General features: G+C 38.5%; 1 protein-coding gene across 6 annotated transcripts in view; it reads right to left on the bottom strand.

The window, feature by feature from the left end:
* LOC103713009 (dual specificity protein kinase YAK1 homolog) overlaps nucleotides 1-24,973 on the bottom strand; it is a 34,824-nt gene extending 9,851 nt beyond the window's left edge. For 4 of the 6 annotated variants that reach the window (XR_003386790.2, XR_003386791.2, XM_026806904.2 and 1 more), the window contains exons 1-15: nucleotides 24,360-24,973; nucleotides 16,266-16,465; nucleotides 11,462-11,615; nucleotides 11,261-11,370; nucleotides 11,069-11,138; nucleotides 10,889-10,971; nucleotides 10,709-10,787; nucleotides 10,535-10,575; nucleotides 10,065-10,187; nucleotides 2,542-2,692; nucleotides 2,338-2,449; nucleotides 2,139-2,221; nucleotides 1,961-2,035; nucleotides 1,610-1,684; nucleotides 608-1,431 (exon numbers count right to left, since the gene is read on the bottom strand). Coding sequence is in view for 2 of the 6 variants with exons in the window: in XM_026806904.2 (XP_026662705.1) it covers nucleotides 608-1,431; nucleotides 1,610-1,684; nucleotides 1,961-2,035; nucleotides 2,139-2,221; nucleotides 2,338-2,449; nucleotides 2,542-2,692; nucleotides 10,065-10,187; nucleotides 10,535-10,575; nucleotides 10,709-10,787; nucleotides 10,889-10,971; nucleotides 11,069-11,138; nucleotides 11,261-11,370; nucleotides 11,462-11,615; nucleotides 16,266-16,465; nucleotides 24,360-24,554 (2,375 nt within the window). In the remaining 4 variants the exon portion in view is untranslated. The remainder of the gene's footprint in view (nucleotides 1-607; nucleotides 1,432-1,609; nucleotides 1,685-1,960; nucleotides 2,036-2,138; nucleotides 2,222-2,337; nucleotides 2,450-2,541; nucleotides 2,693-10,064; nucleotides 10,188-10,534; nucleotides 10,576-10,708; nucleotides 10,788-10,888; nucleotides 10,972-11,068; nucleotides 11,139-11,260; nucleotides 11,371-11,461; nucleotides 11,616-16,265; nucleotides 16,466-24,359) is intronic. The other 2 variants (XR_003386787.2, XR_003386788.2) reach the window with 1 other exon arrangement.
* Nucleotides 24,974-26,289: the final 1,316 nt, after the last annotated feature.

Raw genomic sequence — 26,289 nt, 5'->3', positions numbered from 1 at the left:
AAAATCCAATTCCCTAGAGTAATATCAGGAATGCACTTTTTGAAGGTAATTAAAATTAATTACGCAAAAAGATAACTATAATTACTAAATTTGCAACATTAAGACATATGATAACCGACAAGTTCATTTAAAACTATAAAAAGCTCTGCCATTTACAGTTCTGGCCATTCAAATTCAGCATGTCAATAAAACTATCGTTCAAAAGTAATTAACAAAAAAAAATAATTGAAAAAAAATGAGTAGTCATGTGACCTTATCAAGACATAGTGACCAAACAGTATTTTAGAACCACAGAAATATGATAGTTCTATAAATGATAAAACCAATGAAGCATGCAAGACAAGCAATAATGAACTATTCACCATGCAAGATACAGATATATCAACATTTTTAAGATCAAATGAAAAAAATAGATTAACAGCACTGCACGCTAATAATTTCTAAAGGAAAAAACGTATCTGAAATTTGTCTAAAACTCTAAATGTTAAAAAAGCATAACTTGTCAATTTCTATTCATAAGGCTTAGCACAAAAATCAGAAGACAGTAGCATTGCAAACTGCAGTACAACTTGCCAGAATCAGAAAGATTAAGGGGCTCCCATTTTACCTATAATTGGGGTCCCAATCTGCAGGATCAGGTACTGATGAATTGCATTCAGGCTTATCAAACAAAACCTCTGAGGAACGTAAGGAGACTGTGTTGGAATTATGAGCATGGGATGCTGCAGAAGGCTGGTGATTGGTAGAAGAGGGGCCTGAAGATAGGCCAGTCCCAACACCCCTCTGTTGCCTCCAATTAGCATGATTGGAAGCCAAAAGTGCACTTCGAGGAGATCCACCATGTCCTCCAGAATAGGTATCAGGGTGACTCCAACTGATGCCATCGCCATGATGTCCTGGTCCATGCTGAGATGCACTTTCATAGGATTGCGCACACACAGTTGAATATCCCCAATTTCTTCTTCTGTTGTAATGGCCAACAGCTGCTGCTTTGCCCCGTGAAGGAATATGTACACTTCTTGCAGGAGAAGTGGTACCATACTTTCCAGGAGAAGCAGTTGAAATCTGCATTTGGGAGCTTGGAGGAGTAAATTGTGTGGGACTGGCTCCCAGAGACATTGGTCCCAAACTTACAGGACTTGGACCAAATCCATTTCCATGAGACAGTTGAGGTATACGCCTAGCATCTGGACTGGATCCAAGAAATGATCCCCCGATTTGTGCATGTATGTTGACACCACATGGACCAACTGGTGAATAATATGTGTGCATATTATTCACATCAGCATAGCTTCCATAGCTACTTCCAACAGCAGCATTATCATTATAGCTACCATGGCTTCCCAAGCTGCCATAACTACTGCCATATGAGAAAGGCACATTCTGAAAATGAGGGCTATTCTGCAGAAGACATCTGTTTGAATTTGCAACCTACAAAGGTCAAATAATTTTAAATCCCACAACAAATACCCAGCTAGCAAAGAAAACAAAAAACACACAGATAAAAAAGACATGCCCGTATTCTGATCATGAACTCTAGCAGAAAGATATTCTAAAGGTTATGGTGCTCCGTAAAACTTCACAAATCACAGAAAGGTTGCAGACCAACCTGAGGAGAGAGACCAGCAGCTAGCCAATGACCGCCTCCTGGGTTGTGATCCACGGTAACAGTATGAAGGACGGGCTGAAAATACAGTGAATTTAGCGATGGCATCTGATTTATCCAATAAAGTATTCTAGCGATGGCTCGTGTTTTAATTGCTAAAGAACCTACACTTCTTGAATGCATCACTAGATAATGGGAACAGAAGTGGAGACGATGGAAAGCACATAAAATAGCATTATCATGCACAGAATCAAGTGTTCTACATATATTCAGTCTACAAATTGCTGATCCATCAAATGTGGCAAGATAAAAGAGCAAACAATAAAACCAAAAATATTGTTAGGGTGCACTTACAATTCGCGGGGTCTCTGGCGGAGGCTCATAAGGACATGTAAAGGGTTTGCCAGTGAGAAACGGATGATGCGAAGCCTGAGAAACAGTATTTCAAACTATGATAATGCTCAATAAATTAGAGTAGACATGTAAATCTAACTCTTTATGCTACTGAAAATAACTATTTAAGTGTTGCAACCTGTACAGGTGACCACCGTTTCCCTGGATCAAACTCAACAAGGCCTCTCAAGAAATCAACCAATGCTAAGCGGGTCAAATTTTCTGTAAAAAGATCATGATAATAAGTAGGCATAGTGAAGCAAATACTAATAGACATTCAGAGTACCATATGTTATGATATGCTTATAAACAGAATCAAACAAAAGTAGCAGACTAACCTTTCTTGATTTCTTCAGGTGAGTTCATTCTGTATGGATAATTTGCAATGATCTCCTCAAGCTTTGCACAATTAAAATAGCGTTTACCCAGTTTTGGTCTTTCTGATTCCCTCTGAATAACATCCATCAACCAAAATGTTGAAATTAGACAAATAAAGGGATGCACTGCAAAAATATACTTAACAGAACAATCTCAAAACTCACTGCTTCATATTCCTCTTCAGTTAAAGCACGGTAAGCACTGGTAACTCCTTTGCAGGCTTTATCATCCTCCAACCTATGAATACTCCCAACACGCTTAAAGAACTTGCTTGTGTTTTTTGCATCCCTAAGTAGATCATCAGGAGGTTGTCCACTGCAGAGTTTTGAAGGTATGAGAAACACTACCAAGCAATCATCATGATGACACTGACACAAAACTCAGAACATGATAAAGTAGTTTACAATGATTACCACCAAAACTTTGTGTATGTGTATGTGTGTGTGTGTGTGTGTGAGAGAGAGAGAGAGGAAGGAAGGGAAGGGGGGGAGACTAAATGATTCTCCCATGCTCAAGTAGTAAACCACTGCTGCATAGTCAGTATACCTATCAATTGAGTTTCATTTTTCAGGGGATAGGCCCCAAATCATCAATGTGGCCTTCCTTCAGTCACATATCATAAAATTCCTTTTCAAATTATCGACATAAATAACATGTCAATGAAATATAGATATGCATATATGTGAGTGTGGGTACCCTACACACCAAATGTTAAATCATTGGTAAAAGATTTAACAAAAATTTTAAAATCAATTGTGGATAATCCAAAATGAAAATATCCACACCATTGGTTTTGATTCACACCATCAAAAATGAATAAAACACAAAAATCATAGTTTCAGACATCTCGAACCCAGAATTAAGTGGGTAATAGTATGAAGTATGAACAATATTATTTGCACTAGTGTGCATAAACACATGATGGAGCACAAAAACTCAAAATCTACCTCATTAATCATGATCTACACATCCTAAAACATCGTTAGAATAGAATACAATAAGTTTTGATGATTATAGCAAAACATGGTATGATGTTTTTAAAACTGTCCATTCTTGCGCCCAATTGATGCCTAGTAAGGTTTGCCATACCGATCAATATCGTATTGTACCAGACGTATCATACCGAACTGGTATGAAATCTCCTACCGTACGACACTCAGTATACCACGCCATCTCGTACCATACCGAGTACCGATATTGTGATAGGATGGTACTGGTATGGGGTCTAGTTTTGAGACGGCGAACCTTGATGCCTATGTTCAAGACCAGCAAAGCACATGATTTTTGGTTTTTGGACCATATGGAAATCAACTATGTGAATCTTCAGCTTGGGTGGTCCAACTTTGGTTTTGAATTATTAATTTGTTGTAAAAGATTTAACAATTCCAAAATCAAGGATGGGCCATTTAATTCAAAACTATTAACGCCTAAATGCTTTCGTGGTTGCTTAAGTAGGCAAAGAAAACAAAGATGGGGTTTAAGAGTTTTACATAACGCTCACGAGGAACCATAAAAATGGAAGATAATGCCTGATCATGGTTAAGAATCTCAAGGATACCTAGAAATTGTTATTGGTTGCCATTGCATCCAATATGAGAGCCTAGATGCATACAATGCCATGATGTCCACCACATTCCATATGCTCAATGTATTTACTAATTCACCAATCATCCCTCTCCATCCTTTCTTAACTACTTTATCCGTCTTTGATGCACTTCTAGCTAGTTTCCTGTAAGCAAACTTCCAAGCATGGTCTGCCGTACCGGTCCGGCTGGGAACCGGTATCGGATCAACGTGGAATTCGGTACCGGTAGCTTATCGTTAGAGAACCGATATGAGACAGGTACGTACCGGTTCGGGCTGCAACCGGTATGCCGACCGATACCAGTACGGCGGAACTTGCTTCCAAGCTTTGAATATAAGCACACTGACCTTCCTCCATCAAGATCACACTTGAAACAAGGTATGACATATTGATTTCTGCGACCATTTTGTCTCACGTCAAACATTTAGACCATTTTGCTTCATTTTCATCTCAATGGGGCTAAAACAAGGCAAAAAGGTCAAGAAAAGATACAGGTAATATCATGTATAAATGTTAGACATATGCACGTAACCTTTCCATTTAGAACTCGTTTGGTTCGCAGAAAAGGAGGGGAGAAAGTGTGATCAATAGGCAAATGAAGAAATGTCTTATGTTTAGTTGGAGATTTCAAATGAGAGCATGGTCTGCCGTACCGGTCCGTACCGGCCGGTACGGGACCGGTTTCGTACCGGTCCGGGCCGCCACCGGTACGCCGACCGGTACCGGTACGGCGGACCTTAAATGAGAGAGATGGAAAAATAGCTATTCCATAGGAATAAATTTTCTATATTTTATGGGAAAGAAAAATCCATGTGGAGCATGAAAAAGCCACTTTCCCACAGGTTGAAAATTGTGAAAACTATTTTTCCAGAAATGCCCTTAAGCCATCATGATCTTTATAGGTATTTTTAATCGCTAATCTTAAACTATTAAAAATTACCATAATATAAAGAAATTGTGATAATTTTAATATAAAATTATATTAATAACTATTAAAAATTACCGCAACATAAAGAAGTTGTCTAACTATTAAAAATTGTTAAAATTCTAAAAACTCAACCCAATAAATATTTTTAATAGCTATTTTTAAATATTAAAAAATAGCAATTAAAAATATATTATGAATTGCGGTAATTTTAGTAGTTAGACAACTTCTTTATATGGATTTAAACCGTCAATATACTAAAAATCCTAGGCAATGAAGCACCGGTAGAGACATCTATGTCTCAACGTTCTCCTTCTTTTGATACTGTTGACATCTCTTCCATTAAACTATGAACAAATGCCGGTCGTTTTGGTGTTGAACCTTCAAAACCTTCAGACCTTGGTGTTACAAGTATCTAATTCTAAAAATTACGCATGTGATGTTTTTTCTTGTAATCCCTTTATTAAGGGCATAACATGTATTTTACACAATTTTTCTAAAAAAATAGATGCTCAACCATGGTACGTCATAGTGTACCGAACAGGACGGTACAGGATGTACCATACCATTCTATTTGGTATCGGTGCACGATACGGGACGTGTACCGACCCTCGGTACACCGAACCGGCTTTCGTACCAAGTGTACCAACACAGTGATAGGAAGGGACTGATACAGGGGTCGATATCGAGACGGCATATCTTGTGCTCAACCAAATATAAGTTACTTTGGAAAATGTATTTCCTATGCTACTTTTCCATGATCAACCAGACATGTAAAATTTACTTTCTCATATATCATATACCCAGGCATCATCTTCTCAGAAAAAACATTCCAGTGAAGTAAAATTCCAGTGCGGATGCATTGTCTAGATCCCTGAGGTAGGCGATGCCCACTCAGGAGTTGGAGGCCTATAGACCGGTGGCGGAGGCCCCCCAATTTCTCACTTGCTTTTTGCTGATGATTGTTTGCTTCTAGCCAGGTCATCTCGGTAGGCGGCCCGGGTTATAGGTCGGATTCTTCAAGATTATTGTGCAGTGTCGGGACAGCGGATCAATTTGACCAAGTCAGCTATTAGTTTCAGCCCGAGGACCAGTTTGGCGGTGAGGCACTCTATACTGGAGATTCTGGGGATGGAAGAGGAGGGTACTATGACATACTTGGGGATCCCCATTTTCGGCCAGCGGCTACGGAATAGGGACTGTACTGCTCTCGAGCTTAGCATCAGACGCAGATTGGAGGGATGGCAGGTGCATATACTTTCTATGATGGGTAGGATTACTCTTGTTCGATCAGTGCTTACTTCGATCCCTATCTACCTTCTCTCTAATGCCATCATCCCAGTGGCGGTCTTGAGGTCCCTTGAGCAGCTCTTCAAGAGTTTCATCTGGGGGAGGCGTAGTGGTAGAGGTGGCATCCATCTGGTGGCTTGGAAGGTTGTGTGTCAGTCGACTGGGTCTGGAGGGCTGGGGGTGCAGTCCCTGGTGGCGAGACGGAAGGCCCTAGTGGCCAGACATGCAGTTAGATTTGTGTTGGAGCCAGAGAGTATGTGGTCCTCGTTGATGAGGGCCAAGTATGGAGCCTTGGCACCTGGTGTACGAGCTGGGTGTCACCACTCTCTGGTTTGGAGGAAGATCTGCGCCAGAGCTGTGGTGGTGCTCCCGGAGATCAGATGGGCCATTGGTGATGGACGATCTATCGATGTGCTGGAGGACAGTTGGGTGACCGAGCAGCCGATGTGTCGGATGCCCACCATGGTGGATTCGGCGAGATTAGCAGGCTGTAGGGTGAGCGATCTACTGGACTCAGAGGGGGGTAGGTGGAGGGAGGAGCTGATTCGGAAGACTTTTGGGGAGTAGTTGGCAGAGTTGGTTTCGACTCTACCGGTTCCTATCGGGGGGGAGTCTGACATGCTAGTTTGGACGCCGACGGGACGGTCGCGGGTGCGAGCGAGAGATCTTCACGCCCTGTTCAGTACGGAGCCAGATCGGCAGATTGATGGTGGCTAGATATGGAGGCTGCGGATTCATCCCCGTGTGGCGCTCTTCATCTGGAAGGTGGCTTGGGGCTGCCTTCCGACCAGAAGTTTGTTAGTTCGACGTGGTATGCGGATCTCTCAGTGTTGTGAGGCTTGTGCAGATGTTGAGGAGACCATCGAGCATGTTTTTGTGCAGTGCCCTAGAGCCTGAGAGATATGGAGGAAGTCACCGATCCCACTTTCCGACGCGGTGACTTCGGTGCATGACCTGACTCGCATGTTGAGAGATTCCATGCGGAGTCCTTGGTCTGCGGAGGCAAGGATTCTGATGGCATACTTGTCCTACTACATTTGGTTGGACAAGAACGCCGATCTGTTTGAGGGGAGGAGGATGTCACCGAGGATGGTGGTGGATAGAACAGTGACACATGCGAGGGAGGTTATGGTGGCTGCCGATGTGTTTTCTTCTAGGATGGCTAGGGACATCTGGAATACTCTTCACGTTGTTTCAGCGCCCCGGTTTGCCCTTGTTTCTTGGGTACCCCCACCCCTTGGCTATCTCAAAGTTAACTTCGACGGTAGTAGGTCAGTGGATGGTGTGATTGGAGTTGATTTTGTGATCAGGGACCATCTTAGTAGGATGATAGCAGCAGGAGGTCGGCGTACGCCTGGACTTACGGTAGTGGGGGCTGAGCTGCGGGCAGCCTGGAAGGATATATCCTATGCGAGGCTGGTACTTGGTGTCGAGCGGATGTACCTCGAGGGAGACTCCTCCATGGTGATTGATTGAATCCGAGGGGTGGATAGATTTGGTGATGGTCATCCCCTTATCCGGGAGATTCGTAGGATGGCTCAGATGTTGAGCGGCTTTCGGACAGCATACACGTTTAGGGAGGCTAACAGGGCAGCAGACTGGGTCGCCTCCTATGTCGCCCGGCATTTCGGGGATTTTCTTTGGACGTTTGCTTCAGATGTTCCCTATCCTTTGTATTCCTTACTTTTCCGTGATTTGGTAGGATGTACTCACGTTAGAGTTATATGACATGGGTAGCCGTTTTTACCCAAAAAAAAAAGTAAAATTCTTCCCGCAAACCAAACGAATCCTTAAGTATATAGTGGCAAATATTTTGCCAGGATTCAAGTGCCACTCACATAAGGCATGATGGCTAGTGGCAAAGCATGGCATTGCACATGCCATGCTAAACAAAAATATTATTTAAAAAATAAATTAAAAAATTAAAAATGTGATTTAATCAAAAATTACAACTAAAGAATTGCCAGGTGCCATGCTAGCGTACTACCAAAGCCAAAATGTAACAATTGGCACAAAATGACATATGCCGACACCCAAAATCTTAACATCATGATAATTTAGCACGGTAGAAATTGACCATGAGGAATTTATATGAAACTGCAAAATTGATATCTTGATTGCTAACATAAATTTAGAACACCTGTAGCATACTAAGAATCCATTAGTAAATAGAACTGGAATCATTGATGTCCACTATGAAACCTATCAAATTATAATCAATATGTCATATAGCATGGATTTGAAAGTATATACCTTGGTTTTACAAAAATAACCATGTAAGTTAGATATGTGGTTTTGCTTCAAACAAGCATATATGAGGCCAAACGAAGTATTTAACTATGTTTAAGCTTGCTTTTGGCAAATGAAATACTCAAAATGTTTCAATTGAAATGTTTTGTTGGATCATATAAAGAACCATGTAGAGAGAATTACGATTTAAAAGAAAAACAACAAAGGATTGCACCTAAGGTCAATTCGCTTTTATTGCTGACAGAAACTCTAGGAAAATGTTGCTTATCTTAGATCCACAAACCAAAGCAAGAAGATTGAGAATAGAAAAAACTACATGTCTGCATGGGTGGAGATTGCCTACATGTCGAATGATCCACAATATTCCCCTACATAAGCCATAAGCCTCACATGAATCAAATATTGGCCCAACATTAGAAGGGATTTGTTCGCGATCTACAATTTTGGCCAAGTGCAGGTCTAGCAGCCCTCCTAATAAATATGGGGTATTATACAATCAACCTACAAATTGACATTCGGTGTTATCTAAATCCTAGTTTCTTGGATCCAATAAAGAACAAAGCACAAGAATCGGAAATATGTAGAATAAGAAACAAAACAGAAGGTTTTCAGAATCTCCTAAAATAAGCTTTCTGCCAAAAAGGAGGGAAAAATTCTCAGACAATATCCTAGAAAAGGCAAAGGGAGAGAATGATAAGAAATTAGTTGTTTGAAAATTGGTGAAGGAGAAAGAGGAGAATGAGTGCAACAATAGAAATGTTGACTTTGCATAATCAAGCAAGTTCAGTTTTTTAGTCAACATGAAATCTACTAAAAATATAACTCCCAATCAAAATAAGAATTGATCTTTCCTACTAGAATCATTTCTTAACAAAGATTTAAATTATTAATCATAAACACATTTTAACAAAGATGTAAGAACCTCCCAAATTTTCATCTCTGATATGGAGGGGAAAAAAAGAAAATGAGAAATAACCTAAACGCCCCCATCTAAACTTAACTAAATAGATTCAGATTTCATACCCAAAAAAACAAGAACAAGGCATCCTAAAATTTCCTCATACCTCCTAGTTGATCAGATTTTGGTAACACGCACTTAACCTGTTGAATTTGCATGCCCAATAACTGCTCATCGTAACTAAAATATCACTATTTGAGTCTCATACCTGAACCCAGATCTGACCAATTTGACTCAGGACTAAAGATAATGCATAACCATTAGAGTCTAATTCTTGTAATAACCAGAATCTTTAGAAAAATTTAGCAGACTTTGGAAATAATACAAATTTGTCCTCAAGGTACTAATATGTTTTAGTTACAATCTTGGCCGAAATCCCTACAATAATCCACTAGGTTGTCCAGGTGCAACTGTTACCCAGCCTATTTAAGTTGTAGTGGTCATCAATGGTTTGTCCAAACACAAGCCACAAATAAAATGAAAAAACATGTCCAATTCAGTGAGTTAGCTCAAGTCTCCATCATCAGCATTGTATACTCTGTACAATAAAGAACAATGGTTTTCAACATTATGTTCAAATTCATCATTGTTTAGAAATGAACCACACATTTAACACTGTTAAATGCTACTGCTTTGCATATATAGAAACTCAAGTTCAAGTGCAGAGAAGAAGATATACCCAAGTGTCTCGATCATTCGTTTAAGAAGATCAAATTCCGAGGATGCAGGAAATAAAGGCAACCCTAAGAACAACTCAGCAACAATACACCCAAAAGACCACATATCAATAGAAGTGTTATATCTGATGAAAAGGTTAAGCATCAAAACACAAGATAATCATATGATGTGGCTGCCAAAAGTCCGTACTTATATGATATTCCATAATGAACAAAGTTAAAATTGAAGAGATGTTTCTGAAATCAGCATAGAATGAGCTAATCATACTGCCCAAACAAAAAACTTGCACCAAAAATTAACATGGCAGATAAGGTCAGGCCCAAACCCCTGATCTGACATCAGCATCTTAACAAGCAAATGAGGCTCAGATTTTGTCACGAAGAATAAACATATAATGGAAGAAGTATGATAGCAACTTCCCTAAAAAATTTAGAACTATAAGTGAAAATTCTATGATGTCAAAAAGGATACGGATAGCCAAGAAGAACCTCTGGAGATCTGTAGTAACGGCTCTGCAATAAGAAGGGACCAAAACTTCCAAGATAAGAACCAACAAATGTGAACTTACAGCATGCACTGAACAATATTGTAAAACACATTAATCAAATGTAAGTCAAACACGGATGTGAGAAAGGATACGGAGACCTGAATGTACGAGTAAATTGTCTGACCCTCCATACATGCTGATCCAAAATCAATAATTTTTATTTCTGGTGGCTTCACACTGTGAAATTCAAGATGCCAAGGTAAAGTTTAATGAACAGAAGAAAAAAAAGAAAAGAATTCCAGAAAATATAATCAAGGTGCTAATAATAAGCATCTCACCTTGTAGATATGAGTATATTTTCTGGTTTCAAATCACAATGTATTATTCCAGCATCTTTCATGACAATTAATGCATGCAAGATCTAGGAACATGACAGATAATATGTAGGATCAGGTAAAACAAGCCAAATGGGCATCACAGTGGAAAAAGTCTGTGCGCTATCCAGATGCATGTCTTACCTGTCTTGAGAACATTTGGACAATGTTCAATGACAACCCTTTGTAGTTGTTCATTTTAATTAGCTCAAACCTACAAAGCAAGAATTTTGACACAGGCATAAAAATCAGAGTTTATTTAAAATAAACTTAATTCATTATTGAATGAAGAAGAAAGTTATTTAGTACAAGCAAAACATTTGACAGCTAGCTTACAGGTTTGGGCCAAGCAATTCAAACGTGATGCATAAATGGCGCTGATAGACAAAATAATCAAGGATGCGGACAATATGATGTTTATCATCAGGGTCGAACTTCCGATTCAGCTGCAAGGTAATCAAAACATAATCAGCATCATAAAACTAATTTTGTGAGCATATTCTGCACGAGCAAATCTGAGCACCAAATGTTAATTACCACATGCAAAAGAGAGATCTCAACCGATGCTTGCTGATAATAAGCAGGGTCGTTTTTGATAATTTTAACAGCAACATAACTGTTGTTTTGACAAACCCAGCACTTCGCTACTTGTCCAAAAGTGCCTTGGCCAAGGAGATCTTTGACAATATACCTACAAATTTGAAAATAATAAAAAGATTCAATCTTTGCTAAATCCTCAATCCTTTACAGTGAAATTGGTATAGATGTACTAAAATTCTACTAAATTTGCACTATAGAAACTATTATGACAGCTTTAACATGTTTTACTGACGTATCCCTGGCCAACTAGGGGAAATGTTTTACTAGGCTGCTCCTACTTTTGTCATTCCCAAAATCTATGCCCCAGAAAATTTAGTCAAAAAGAGTAGAAGAGGTAAAATCAGCTCTCATTTACTAAACCTGATTTGTTAAACAAAGAACCGAAGCACCTCTTACAAGTCTATTGCAATCTGAATGTGCAACAAGATCTGCAACAATAAATCAATCATATGCAGTCAGATACTTTAGAAATCGATCTCTCTTTTACTCAACTTGATAGATTTCAGGCTATCACTTATCCAGAAGACTGACAGCCATTATGTGGGTTAGAGGAGGAAAATATTAAGGAAGTTATGCTTCGCATACCACAAGAAAAAATGGAGGAAAGAATAGATAAACAATTACTGGCCAAGATGAAGGGGCTAGCACAAGGAATTCAAGAGGGACGAAGGATACCTAGAAGTGGTGATTTAAACAATCATATATGGAGTAGTATACTACATAAGAGAATGCATGATAAATACAGGTTTGTTGATTGGAAAAAAGGATATGATACTTGAGTTTGTTGCCCATACCAAGGGAACTCCCTGACCATCAACATAAGCTAGTACTTTTATATGTAGACACTAGGAGAAAAAAAACATAAATAAAACAGAAATATGCACGAGGATAAGATCCATAAAATATGAATGTATTATTTATATAAGTTGTTGAGTACAAGCTATATAAAAGGAGCATGGTCAAAAAGATGAGTTGGCAAGTGTTTTTCAAGAAAATAAGGCAAAGATAGCCTTTAAAATGATACATCAAGGAAACGAATGAGAGCAGGATGAAACAAAGTTAAGGTCAAGAAATTATGGGAGGAATTGGGTGTATGTAGATAACTTGCTTATCTAATAAGATCAATGAAACCTGCGACTGCCAAATGGTTGGGGAATCATTACAACAACAAATCTATAAGAGTAAAGGTGAGATACAAATTTACACCAATTACCATGGACTGCCAAATTATAAAGTAAGAAAGAACATCGATAAAACCTTTATTTGCCAAAATCGGAACTGGTGCAGGTGCAGGGAAGCCAAAATTTTAGAAATACTTATAGCAAAGAAGCCATTAAGAAGCAGGTGCAAGTTCAAGATTCTAGGAAGATTCCAGAGTGGGGGTGGTAACTAGATAGAAGATTCCGGCTACTAAAAAATAAAGTAATATTTGAGAAAAAATAATAAAAGCTTTATAAACCAGGTTTGGATATATGCCATAAATGAAATCGGTTTTATTGTTTTAGCAAGTGTTCCTTAAAAAATGGTATTTATCAATATAGTCAAAGAAACAGGTTTAGAATAAGAATGCTGCTTATTCGTGAGTAGGAAAGAAAAAAGATTTCATTAGAGAAGGGGCAGAAATATAAATCATTAAATTAAGGATGAAGAGAAACAACCAAGAAATAAAGCATGACCCATATGACAGCATGCATCTCTCACCAGTCACCATATTGGTGAAAATTCAGAATGATCCGAGGGGTGTGTAATTACAGCCTTGTATCACATAATATTAGGCCATAGTGCAATATTTGGAGCCATGCATTGTGGTGCAGATTGATACATGACAAAACACATGCCTTCAACTTAAAGCCCATATATCATCGATGCATGTATATTACTCTTTCTAAAACAAAATATATGAAACTCTAATTGATTATTTGGTTTCTTATATTTCTTATTTTCGAATTTCAGCTCCTCTTTTTATTGTCCTTTTGTTCCTGGTATCATGCGAATTCATGTCAGTTTGTGAGTAAGAATTCTTAAAATAGTGTGATGCACATGTTTAGGATACCTTGATTCATATCTGCATCTTTAATATAAATTGTGATGGCTACATTGCTTTAGAGAACTTAAAAATTTATATTCGAATCACCAAAACATGTCCACTTGCCACAAGAAAGTAGTTGATAGTAATCTAGAAGCAAAAATATCTTCCTAACATATCTTTGCTTGGTGGTTGCAAATTAGTACTTTAGTAGATAATGTAGTGAATCTTCTGGCATTTGTCCATTTCAAGTTTAAACATTATGCATCATGGTATGTTTCTGGGACAAGCCTTGACCTCAGGTATAACACATTATTTTCACTTTAATCCTTGGGCGTGCAGTTCAAGCTAATCTAAAATTAAATATACACCTTGTGACATTCCACTTAGGTCATAGCGCCTGTTTTTTCAACTTCAATTTGTCGATCGCCTGTTCAAAAGCACACAACAGTTCTATATGTACAATGCGATATTGCAACTTAACATGGATTGTGCACATGTGACATGAGAGTTTCATGTCATCAACATAAGTTATTGAGATTTTACTAAAATCAAAGACAAGTTACCATTTGAAAACTACTGAAATGACAATAACTTCTCACTATATTCCAAAAAGAAATAACAAGGAAGACAATTATACCAAATATAGGCAAAATGCTATGTAGATAAGAAGAGAATGCTATAAATAATTTGCAGGTACCAAGATCAGCATATCAGTACCAAAAATAAACTATTAAGTACTTGAAAAGTGGCAGACAGAGATAGTACATGATGAACATAGCTTATGAACAAGTAAAAGAAGAGGAGATGAAAAGACAAATCCAAGCAAGAAAACAAAATTAGAAAAGGATATGATGCATGCAGTCTGATTTTTTGGGGGTAAGAAATATATATTACAAAAAAAGAGTTTATACCCTCTATGCAAAAACAACTGAATGAAAGTAGGTATCAAATTCAAGAATTTAACATTCCTGCTACTGACTTCCCCTATAAATTTACAAATTTTTATGACCATGTTTTTCTAAACTTTATCTAACGTCAGAACTAACATATCCAATTTTCCTTAAAATGCACCTTCTTTAGTATCACTTTAAATAAAAGAAAAAAGCAGACTCCAATCAGCATGGGCAAGGTTCACTACACCGGTGCATACGCCTATACTAGATGCATCGTACCATACTTGTACCGAACCGAGACTCAGTACGGGGGGTGTACCAAGTCACAATATGCCAAACCAACTCCTGTACTGGGATACAGACACTATACTAGCATGGCACCCGTATAGCATCCAGCACCAAGATGGCGAACCTTGGGCAAGGGTAATCTTTCTCAACAACGAACTCAACAAACTCTAATCCACTGGAATAGCGGGCTTGAATTTAGTTACCAACCTTGACCCTAATACCTATATCAATATTAGCAGATAAAACATCAAATCAGAAGCTCACTAACATATTGCCAGTCATGAACTTTGATTTGGGTTCTGCATTCCATAATCGTCTGATCTTTGTGACAGTATTATTAGAAGTATGCCTTTCCGAATTGTTCATATGAATTAGATGAACTCTCAAGAAAAAAGCTGACACACACAAATACACACAAAAGAAATGTGATTCTCCTTAGAAGGCTTAGCAAAAAGATTCAAGAGCCTAAGAAACATGCATGCAATGGAAGCATCTTTCGAAGGTTTTCAGTTGTCAGCCATAGCTTCTCATGTTCGGTCACATATCCACTATACAAACACCTGGTTGTTGATATGAGTATGATTAAGAAAATCATTTTTGGTTTTAAGTTGATACTCATTAAAATCAGGAGCGAAGTTGAAATTTGATCCAAATTACTAGCACGTATATCAACAAATTCACAACAATGTTAGACCCCAAATACTCAAAATTTGTAAGGGGTGTGTTACCAATTTCAACAAAATCAGCATTATGCAGTTATCAAAGAACAATACTTGGCACAATTTACCATCTTGCATGCTTCATCTTACTACCTCCAGCCGTTTTGCTCGGAAAAAAGTGTAATAATAAAATAACCCTTCAGAATCGTTAACCAATTTCTGAAACTCATCATTAAGGCTTTAATTTGTCTAATAATTGAGTGATATGCACTAAAAAATCTTTTGCATTTGAATCTAGCATCTCTGTATCACTAGAAAACACCTAAATCCGCATGAAACACGGTTCCCCATGAAGCAGGACTTTTTCCTAAATCAAGCAAAATCATGCTTCAACAGAATTCTGATGGTAGTTCTATTGGTTTTAGTCTCCGCATTTTCACAAATATCCTCCAATATCTCATCTGTAATACAAGTGACAGTACCCTTCATCATTCTCCCTAACTCATAAGATGTCTCCTATTCCCTCTTCCAAAGCCATCATATATGGTACCTAAATGTTCTTTTAACAGCTTGTTTTCTTCCTTCTTGTTGTTCTTAATTATGCAAGATACTCCATTATTTAAGTTTCTTAGACTATTTAAAACATTAGACCTTTCTATACCCACATCCAATAACTAGCATTCTATGATCATCTTGCCTATGGACATCACCAACATTTCCTCCAGTACAAGCCAGAAAACAAATTTTCCAATTGAAAAAAAATGAAAATGAAGATGAGATGTAAGCATAAGCAGCAAGCACTCTACATGTGAACTCTGAAGTTAAGGAGTAAAAGCATGTAACAAAATGTTAATTCAGTTTTGGAACCAAACCTTTGATTTGACACCATATTGACCAACACAAAATTCACATATAAGATAAGATTCGACGCTGCATTATCATGGCCATCATTCTTTACTCCAACCGATGGATTGGTAAGGAATCGCTTTGGGTTCAGTGCCTCTGAATATTTAAAATTTGGGTTACATATTTGGAAAGTTTCAAGTATGTCTTTGGTTAGCCTTGCCACCAGCTGCAAAAGTAAAATTGCCAGTCAGTTCATAAATTCATATTCTTTGAAAATTTCAATCCAACAAACACTAATTATGTTGTTCAAATGTAGGAAGGAAATAATATTCAAATTGTTCCATAATGATCCATCGACATCTATTTTATCTCCATTCATTAGTCATTGTTTTCAGCATTTTTTAGTTAATTTCTTTAGGGGTCAAGACAAGGATTGTTGTGCTAGTACCAGGGCCTGTACCGGTTGTTACCCAACGGCACAGTACAGTACGCCGCCGTGTCGGGCCCATACCATCATAGCAGAGAGGGGGTGAGGGCGAACGGGAGAGAGGAAGAAAGAGATATAGGGAGGGAGAGAAGAAGGGAGAAGGTCAGCGGAGTGCAGCCCGACACGGCAGAGGGGGCGGGGAATAGGGAGAACTGGAGAGAGAAAAAAAAGAGAGGGAGAGAGACGGACGGTCGCAGAGGGCCGGGGAGGGGCACAAAGGGGTAAAGGAGGGGCTCCACCCTCCGATTCTCCTATTTCGTTCAAAATAGGGGTCCGAGAGGGGGCCTCTTTTTTATTTCGAATTATTTAAGTCATCAGCAACCCCCTTGCTGATTTTACTTAAATTCATCGAAATTAAAAAAGGCCCCCCTCCAGGATCCCTTTTTCAAAAGAAATAGGAAAACCAGGAGGCGGAGCCCCTCCTCCACCCCTTCCCGGCTCTCCACCGACCGTCCGCCACCCTCCCTCTCTCTTCCTCCCTCTTCCTCCCCCCTCCTCTCTCTATATTTTTCTCTTTTCTTCTCCTTCTCCCCCTCCTTCACCGATTTCTCAATTTGAAGGCCGAAACCATCCCGGTCCACTGCCGGTACGGTTTGGGCCAGTTCTGCCGATCTTGGATTAAGAAAAATTGATGTATTGTTCACAGATACTATGCATACCACAGTACCATGAACAGTAATTGAATGGACAATATCCAAGGATATGAAGGTTATTTTGGATCTTTAATTAATTAGTTTTGGTTGGCTGTTGTCTTAGTTTTATTTCTACATTAGGGAGTCCTAGTAGGGTTAGGACTTAGGAAAGGCGGTTTTTAAGACTACACAAAAGAGTCTACGGCAGGGAAGAGGATTATTCTTTTTTTTTTTTTACGTGAAAAGTTTATTGAAGAAAAGGTACCATGCATGTTACAATACCATGAACAGTAATTGCATGGACGGTATCCAAGGATATGAGGGTTATTTTGGGTCTTTAATTAATTAGTTTTGGTTGTCTGTTGTCTTAATTTTATTTCTATATTAGGAACTCCTAGTAGGGCTAGGGAAGGTGGTCTTTTGAATCTATACAAAAGGGTCTACAGTGGAGAAGAGGATTATTCAAAAAAAAAATTATGTGAAAGGTTTATTGAAGAAAAGGTCGCAGGCTACACTTTTTCCCTTTTTTGTTCTTTTTCTATTCTTCCCCTATTCTCTCTTCTCCTATGTCATCTCCCTAGCTAATTTACTCTGTTTCTGTACTAAAGCTCCGTGCTGTTAATCAGCAGATCACCATTGTTTCAGATCTGAATTTAGATCTGAATCAACTGAATTTCGATATGAATCAACTGCTTCTTTCTTTAAACAGCAGATTGGTGAAAAGATTTGCAGCTTTTTGCAGCAATATTGATTAAACAAGTTCAAGGATTGATACAGAATTCAGATCAAATCAGATCTGATCCACACAAAAAAAAGCCTACAGATTTACATTGTGTGGCCTTAATCTGAACGCAGCTACATCACATGTCAAGATGAAAAGCTAGATTATCTGAGACAAAATAACCTTGTCGAGCTCCATCAAATAACCGATAACCATACTTCCAGTTCTACTTTATAAAAGATGGATCTAACAAGAATAATGTATAAATAATTTAGGCAAAGTTGCTGAGTGCACAATCATGAGAAAGCCACATAGTCAGGCAAACAACTTTATTGAAACTCGGCACTCACATGACCATGCACTTATCACAGGTTACAATTTTAAGAACACATGAGGTTACTAAACACAACTTTCACAGATCATGCCAAACATATCCTTAGTAATTGAATTTAGAAATAGATATCCTCAATCTACAATAACTGTGGTTGGATAAATAAACTTTTCATATTCGATAGAATATGATCCTGCTGCAGTGCCTTTCTTATGCTTCATTTAATTTTATAACGCTTGTTATTTTCTGATTTTATTAATTTCTACATCACTGTCAAGAACAATAAAAGGAGATGCAGCTACAAAAGAGAACTTTGAGTTATTTAGTGATTTTCTAAATTATAAAAAAAGCAGTAAAAAAGGAAAATAAAATGTAAAGCCAAAAGACAGTAATGCTGAAACCGTAGAGAGAAAGGTAAAAATTCCAAGTAATAGAAAATCACTATAAACTTTCTTGGCACAGGAGGGAAAAAATCATTAGGATCATCTAAGAATACCTTTGGACAGCCTTAATTAACTTCTAAGGACAGAACATCTGGACGATGAATGTAAAGATGAGCTTGCTTTAGGCATTTAGTTTCCAGGGGACATGGAAAATCAATTGTTATCAGATTTAACAGATGCAGGTACTTTCTGAAAAGCATTTAATCTTTGCAGATTGAAGAGAGAAAGATAAGTTACGTATGCAAAGGTAAAGACTATATACATGGTACACAAAATTTTCTTATTCTTAAACAAAGAAAAAGGCTCTCGCTGACTGGTCACTTGTTCCAGCAGTACATTGCTAGATTATAATTAGAAACACCCTTTTATATGTTTTCGTGTATTGATGACACAGTTTGTTCCAATTCTTGATACAAGAAGTTAATAAAAGTTCTGGAGAAGAGGAATTATACTTGGCTTAAATCAACCTAATTTCCCCTCTGTCACTACTTTTAGTAATAAAGCGACAGATAGGTGACACTGTCCATGTATTTTTTTCTTCCAAGTGAAGCAAGCTGTTAATGTAAACTTCAATCATTCAATGGCTTCACTGATTATTTATTTTACTGAATAAAAGAAGCAACATAACCTCCAATTTGAATATAAAAGCTTGTACATTTTCCCAATTTTTGATATTATAACCTTTCACAGACTTCTAGTTAGGTTACAGCATTAAATATTTCCTTTCTGCGACGATAAATTATTATGCAGGGACAGTTATAACAACTAGACCTATGAATAGCTCGGATTCAAATCAATCAGAACTGATCAAAGTCTGATCAGTTAATTAACAAATATGACCTGATCTAATCCATTAATTAACAACTCGAACCAATCTGTTAAAAATCAGATGTCTAATGTGACAAATTGATCTGATATGATCTGATCAAGGTATGCCGAACCGGGGTGAACCGCCCGGTTCACCCTATACCAAACCGAATCGATGAGGAACCGGATCAGTTCGGCCCTAAATTTCGAAATTCTCCCTGAACCGTGCGGTTCGCACCGTCCTGAACCGCTCGGTTCGCCCCGTCCTGAACCGGTTCAGGCCTCCCCACCTTTTTAAAAGGCTTAAATCGTGATCCATTAAATGGGACGGTTCACCTCATACCAAACCAGTAGCCGACTGGCACGGATCCCGGTACCGGTTCAGTAGACCTTAGATCTAATCAAATGAGGAAAAAAAAGAAGAGGAAGAGGCGGAAGAGGAAGCAAGAGGGAGAGGCGGTCTCCTCACTGGAGGGCACTGATATAGTAGCGTCACTGGAAAGATAGAGGAGCTGAAGAGAGCAAACGGAAGAGAGGAGGGATGAAGGGAGGGTAGTCTTCTTATTGGTGAGCAATGGCCCCAGGAGCAGGCTGGAAGAAGACAAACGCAGAGAACAAGGGTCTCCTCATCAGTGAGCAACAGCTAGATGGCAACGGCAAGCAAATTGGTGACGATCAATGAAATAGATGAAAAGAGGGGTGTCGATTGCATCACCACTAGGCGGTAGCACTATTGTTGTGTCATCTATCGTTGTTAAAATCTTGTAATTCATGGAAAAGATCCTACAATCTGGATCAGAATGGCCTTAAACGAACCAAATCTCATCCTTGGATCGAGATCAATTACGACCATGAGATCTAGAACTGTATTATGAATTATATGGTTCCTTGGTACAAAAGATTTTTGTAGGGAATTGGATCATAAGATTCAAAACTTGAAAATGTCATGTACATGTCAAAGTTAAACCACGAAGAAGTCCATTTTCCAATAATTATTTGATCCTATGGCTTTTAAACTTAAAAAGGGCAGCCCATTGCATGCAACCTTACTCCCACATATGGAAAGGTTGTTTCCGTGTTTCGAACTCGTGACTCCCAAGTTGTGGAGCAACTTTAATTTTGCACAAGTTGCTCCAAGACTCACTCATCCTATGGCTTTTAAAATTATCAATCACTAATAAATCTCAAGCAATAAAACTAACTAGCCCATCATTTGGAGTTCATGCAATTCAAAGTAAGAGGCATTTTGCATTTTTACAACCATATTTTAAAATTGTATCCTTGTTTTATTCTAAAACAATCCAAAATAATTGAGTTAAGAGGCAATGTATAAAAATCTTGAATAACCAGTTATGGGGGCATGCAATATAGATATATATGCAAGGGTAGAGCCAAGTAAAGGCTCAGAGAGGCCATGGCACCCCTAAAGCTTAAATTTCCTTCTTAACCCTACTCGCTTAACCATCTTGGAACCCATTGTAATTCTTTCTCCCTCGATACAGCCCCCCTAAACCGAGAGTCCACATACAATGTGGCCCCCGTAAACTCAAAATTGCTCTTCATGCATTAAAAATTTTAACTTAATTTGCTATGGAAGAATGGGCTCCTAGCAATAGATCCCATTTTCTCTAACTCATCAACATCTGTGCACAATCATCCTTTTTTCTCTTGATTTTAAATCTCCATGACCTATGGACAAAGTAGTCTAGATGTGCCAGAGCCATTCTGTATCATCAACCAACCTTATAAGTGTCATAAATTTATTTTCTTATAACCTTTCTTCATTTTCGCTTCCACATTTCAAACAAGTTTTTTCCCTTTTTCATTTCATAGATGTGTATATCAATCATCTCATGATAGACACCAAAAATCAGCTTTCATTTTCTACCTATATAGGTGAACCAACTTTAAAATGCTTGAAATTGTATGCGCAATAATGGCAACAACGCTGAGCCCCTTGTTGTGCATGCCTTCATAGTTTTATCGATGCCAAAAATCTCACTCTTCATTGAATTCCTATTCATTGAAGCATGTGAAATTGCAATTCTATTCCTCTATTTTCATCTTTGACCACTTCAATGGTTTCCTAGTTACCATTTCAAGGTTTGTATGAGCAATAAGGGCAGTTCTTAGGTGCACTAGAGCACTTGAATCTATGATTTGTATAGTGTGGCACAGCCTCCATTGATCTAAGGTTTTTCTTGGCACACCTAGGGTTAAATTCTAGCTCTGCCTATGTATATATGGGCTTAAGATGGTGTGAACTATATTTCTAATGGTGGGTGGCTTTTTATTCTCCATTTGTCTACTCCATAGTTGACTCTCTTTTCAATTTTTGTATTCCTCTATATCTTAAAAAAAAATTAAGGAAAAAGGAAGAAAGCTTACAATCTATTATCCAATTTACAATCCTATACGATTTAACTACCTCTACAATTTATGACTCAGTCCCAATCTCAACCGTGAACGATGGTGCCATGAACTTGAGGTCTCCTCATGCACCTTACTTCCAATTGCTAAGAGGGAAAGCATGCCTTTATCCTTCCCAACTGCACCTCCTTTATATTCAAAAGAGATAGCATCCATCATTGGATTAAATATATTTAATTATGTCTTATATAATCATAAATCATACATAATAGTGAAGTAATGAATAATCTTAATGCTCTGCACACTCAAACCGGTTTGTTGTTAACTGTATTGCCTATAGACAATTCAGGGTTCCATCGTAGACATGGTCCATCAGGACTTGAAGAATCTCCATGCAATGAAGGGGGAAGGGGGAGATTCACCCTATATTGTTCATGGACATTAGTTGTGGTTTAATCTCCTTTTATATAAGTTTATTTTCAGATATAAAGAACTTTAAGTTAAAACTATAATCAAATCAGTTTCCCCGGATTGTGCAGGTTTTAACCTAATTAAATTTGCATATATGGATGATAATCACTAGGATTGAGTGTAGGAGATTCTACATTTCTTGCATACTCATTGATGCGTATTTTCTATCTTCTATTTAGAACTTTACAAGCCAAAAAAGAAACTTAGAACTATTCAATATAGGATCCGCTTAGCAACAGTATATGTGTATGTAGCGCAGGTATATATGTACGTAGCTATCAAATTCAAGTTTCATTTATCAAATAAGTTGCTTCAATGCTTCCTAATAGTAAGGGGGGTAAGAAAACCTACCTGTCACTATAGAGCAATTGAAAGCAATAACCATAATAGGTTAACAGGCCTAAAGTGTGTCCTCTAATTAAGAGGTTGATCAAGGAGGCCTTGCACCAAATGACCTCTCACTCTTAAGAGTATCTATAATATTTTTCCAATTCATGTGTCTTTTTGTGTCCATGGGTGCTAAATACAGTAAATGTGTTCTGGCCATTAAAATAGATTATAATATATGCATAGCTGAAGTAAAGTTAACTGGAACAGAGAGCTAACCATAGTTGTTGGGCGCCAAAATCTCAACATGCCTACTTTTAAGACCTTCCTATGATTTAGTTCTATACAGCAGAAGAATAGGGAAAAGATGAAGATTTCTCCGGAAAATATGCTAGATGTATTGGAAAGATCCTGACAGATTGTTGCGATAGAAAGATACATGATAGTGACAGGTAAATAATATAAGACAACAATCAAGGTATGTATATAGAACGCTTAAAATTGTTAACAGTTTAAATGCATATATAAAGGAGGAATGTGGTACAGATGAGGTCACAGAGGCAGATTTGTGGTTGAAATCGGAAGTAAGAGGTTAATAAAAAGGAGTCCAGGAAACTTTTTGGAATTCGCATTAAGAGTGGATAACACTTGATTCAAAATGTTCGATAAAGGCCAACATAGATGCAATAAAAGGTACAAGTTGTTGGCTTAAGATCGCTTGATTTGTGATGATACAAAAGAATATATGGAGTTCTTATTTTTAATAGATGACCTGCCCTCCCACAGAAATGAATGGAGAAGAATGATCCCACAACGAACCAATTAATTGTAGCTTTCGAGTATCATGCTTGCAATGCATATTAGTCATGCAGAATATAGAACAGGATTATATCTGTAACGGTTTATAGGAAGGGTAAACCTTTTTTTGACGTGTGTTTGTCTGTGTGTGTGTTTTCTTTTTGGTTGGAGGGGTGATTAGCTAGTGTTAAGTATGTTCCTATTGGTTCTCATTAGTATTCTACAAGCAATTCTACAGATCTGTCCCATAGCCTGAATAATCCTCTAGTGATAGGAAAATTCATCATTCTAGTCTGTTAGACTTTCAGGGTATCAAACAGAGCTCGAAAAATCCAAAGGGCGCCACTTACCTCCTCCACTATCTCTCGCTCTGGCAGACCAGAAACCAAGAATGCATCACTAGCACAGTCTTCTGGCATTGACATCAGTCAAATGATAGGGTCGTTCATTCCTACTCCTAAAAACATATGAAAAGACCTTGCAGCCAACGCATGCATAAGTCTTTTCTTCCGCTTCTCTTTTTAGCCAATTCAAGAAAATAATAGACCTTTCACTGGCCAAAATCAATTTTCGATGCGAAATTCTGTCTTCAGTTACAAGCAGATGAAGATCAATTCCGAAAATCCGCAGGAATGCATTACCAAATATGAAGCAGGATGCACAACAGATTCTTTCTTTTTTTCCATAAATATCAAAGCTCGGAAGGCTAATGTGACGGGAATGGAAAACGTACAGGTTTCCTCACGATGATCCGTAGCGTGCCGGGTTTCACCGATGCCCCGGTAGAAGACTGCGGCGGAGACACATAAGGACGGAAAGCCTCTCCACTCGGCATCCGCGATGACGAGCTGCCGGAATCGGCCGACGCGGCCCCGTCCGACTCTCCCGCACGAGATCCATCCTCCTTGCTACTCTCACCCTCCTCCATCGCCCTGTTGCCGCCCGATCAGCCACCCACCACCATCCGATCGCCGCGCCACGAGGTCCGATCAAAGCAACCGACCGCCGATCGCCGCCGCACCGATGCCCCCCGTCCGATCCAGTCGCCGAATCCCGCCAGAAGATTCGAGCCCCATGTCAGTGCTGCTCCTGCCGCGCCATCGGATCAACCGGAGCGGCCAAATCCGGCGGCAATGGAGGAGATCCGAAGCTCGAAGAGGGGAGGATAGAGGTACTCGAGAGGGGGATGGGAGGGGAGAGGATTCGGGCTAGGGTTTAAGGACGAGAGGGAGATGGATTCGCCCTCCTCGAGGAGTGGGGGATGAACAAGGCCGGGAATCGGAGACCGGGAAGAGAATTGGGCTTGGGTTTCCTTCTCCGCCTCCGTTTGTCCACCTCGCTCCTGCCCCAGGAGGGCCGCTTATTATATTTCTTGGCTACCTAGCTGCGTCGCTGCCAAGTCCACCGAAAAAGGAACCAAGAATTGAGACCCATATGACCGGCGTCACCGGTCCTGCCCGGAGCTCTCATGTCGCCAGGAATTTACGAAATGGCCGTTATAACTGATGGGTAACACATTAATGACATTCTGTTGGGTCCCAATTACCCCACGAACGACAAACTTTCAAATGGGAGATTCGGCATGCTTATCAGGATAAAAATAACAATATCAAGAACAATTTAAAACTAATTTTTATTTTTATTTTTACAAATAATATTATAAACTTTCAAACTAATTTGTTTATATTTTATTTAATCAGTAAACATGAATGGTCAAATAATTTAAACAGTCAAATTAGTGCCCATATATTGGTAAAAAAAATGCATGCATAAATGAAAATCAAAACTGTTGCACATATAAAAATATAAAATTAATGCACCAAGATAGAGACAAAATTGTCCAACAAAATTTAAATTAAAATATTATTATATAAAAAGTAATAATTAGAGAAATTTTATGTAATGTTGATTATTATTCTATTTTTATCTAATAGTATTATTTATAGGGGGTGCAAATGGGTCGGATCGAAGTAGGTCATGAGTGATTCCAATCCAACTCAGTTCCTTATTTGGAATCTAATTTTGGATCCGACCTAACCCAATAGAAGATCGGTTCAGATCCACGACAATAATTTTTGACTCAATGGATCATTCGGGTCAGGTCAGGTCCATGTATAACCTAGACCTAATCCAAAAACTTTGAGTATGGGTCAGGGCTGATTCGGATCCAAGTCAAGTTTTGGCAAAAAAATTCATATTATTTGTAATGATAACAACTATTATTCCAAAATCAAAGGTAGCACTTTTATTGTACCCACTCTCCGTAGACTGTGGGGACAAGCCAATATGTGAGGTTTCATCATTACCGGATATATGAATCATGGTAAGGAATACTTTGTGTTACGAGTTGAATGATGATTCCCCTATTTCTCAAAGTTTATGTTCACACATGGTCAAAGAACTAGGGAAATATTACCCAACAGCTTGTTGGCCCTTCTCCTTTGCAATGTAAGTAGTTTTCTTGTTCCCTTGGTGTCTTGAAACAGAATTTTATAGAGGCATAAGAGGTTTGATAGCAACAGCAAGATTTATCCTATGAGATCATACAAGCTGGCTGATGCAGCTGGCTGATGCAGGTGGCTGGGATTTATCCTTCCTCAATGTTTTGTTACGTATGCAGAGTTACTGGGATTGTGAGAAGGTTTTAAATGTGCTATAATAAA

This window comes from Phoenix dactylifera, chromosome 5 (assembly GCF_009389715.1).
Source record: "Phoenix dactylifera cultivar Barhee BC4 chromosome 5, palm_55x_up_171113_PBpolish2nd_filt_p, whole genome shotgun sequence".
Taxonomy (NCBI): Eukaryota; Viridiplantae; Streptophyta; class Magnoliopsida; order Arecales; family Arecaceae; genus Phoenix; species Phoenix dactylifera.
The sequence above is the reverse complement of the archived record's forward strand: the minus strand, read 5'-3'. Positions and strand labels throughout refer to the sequence as shown.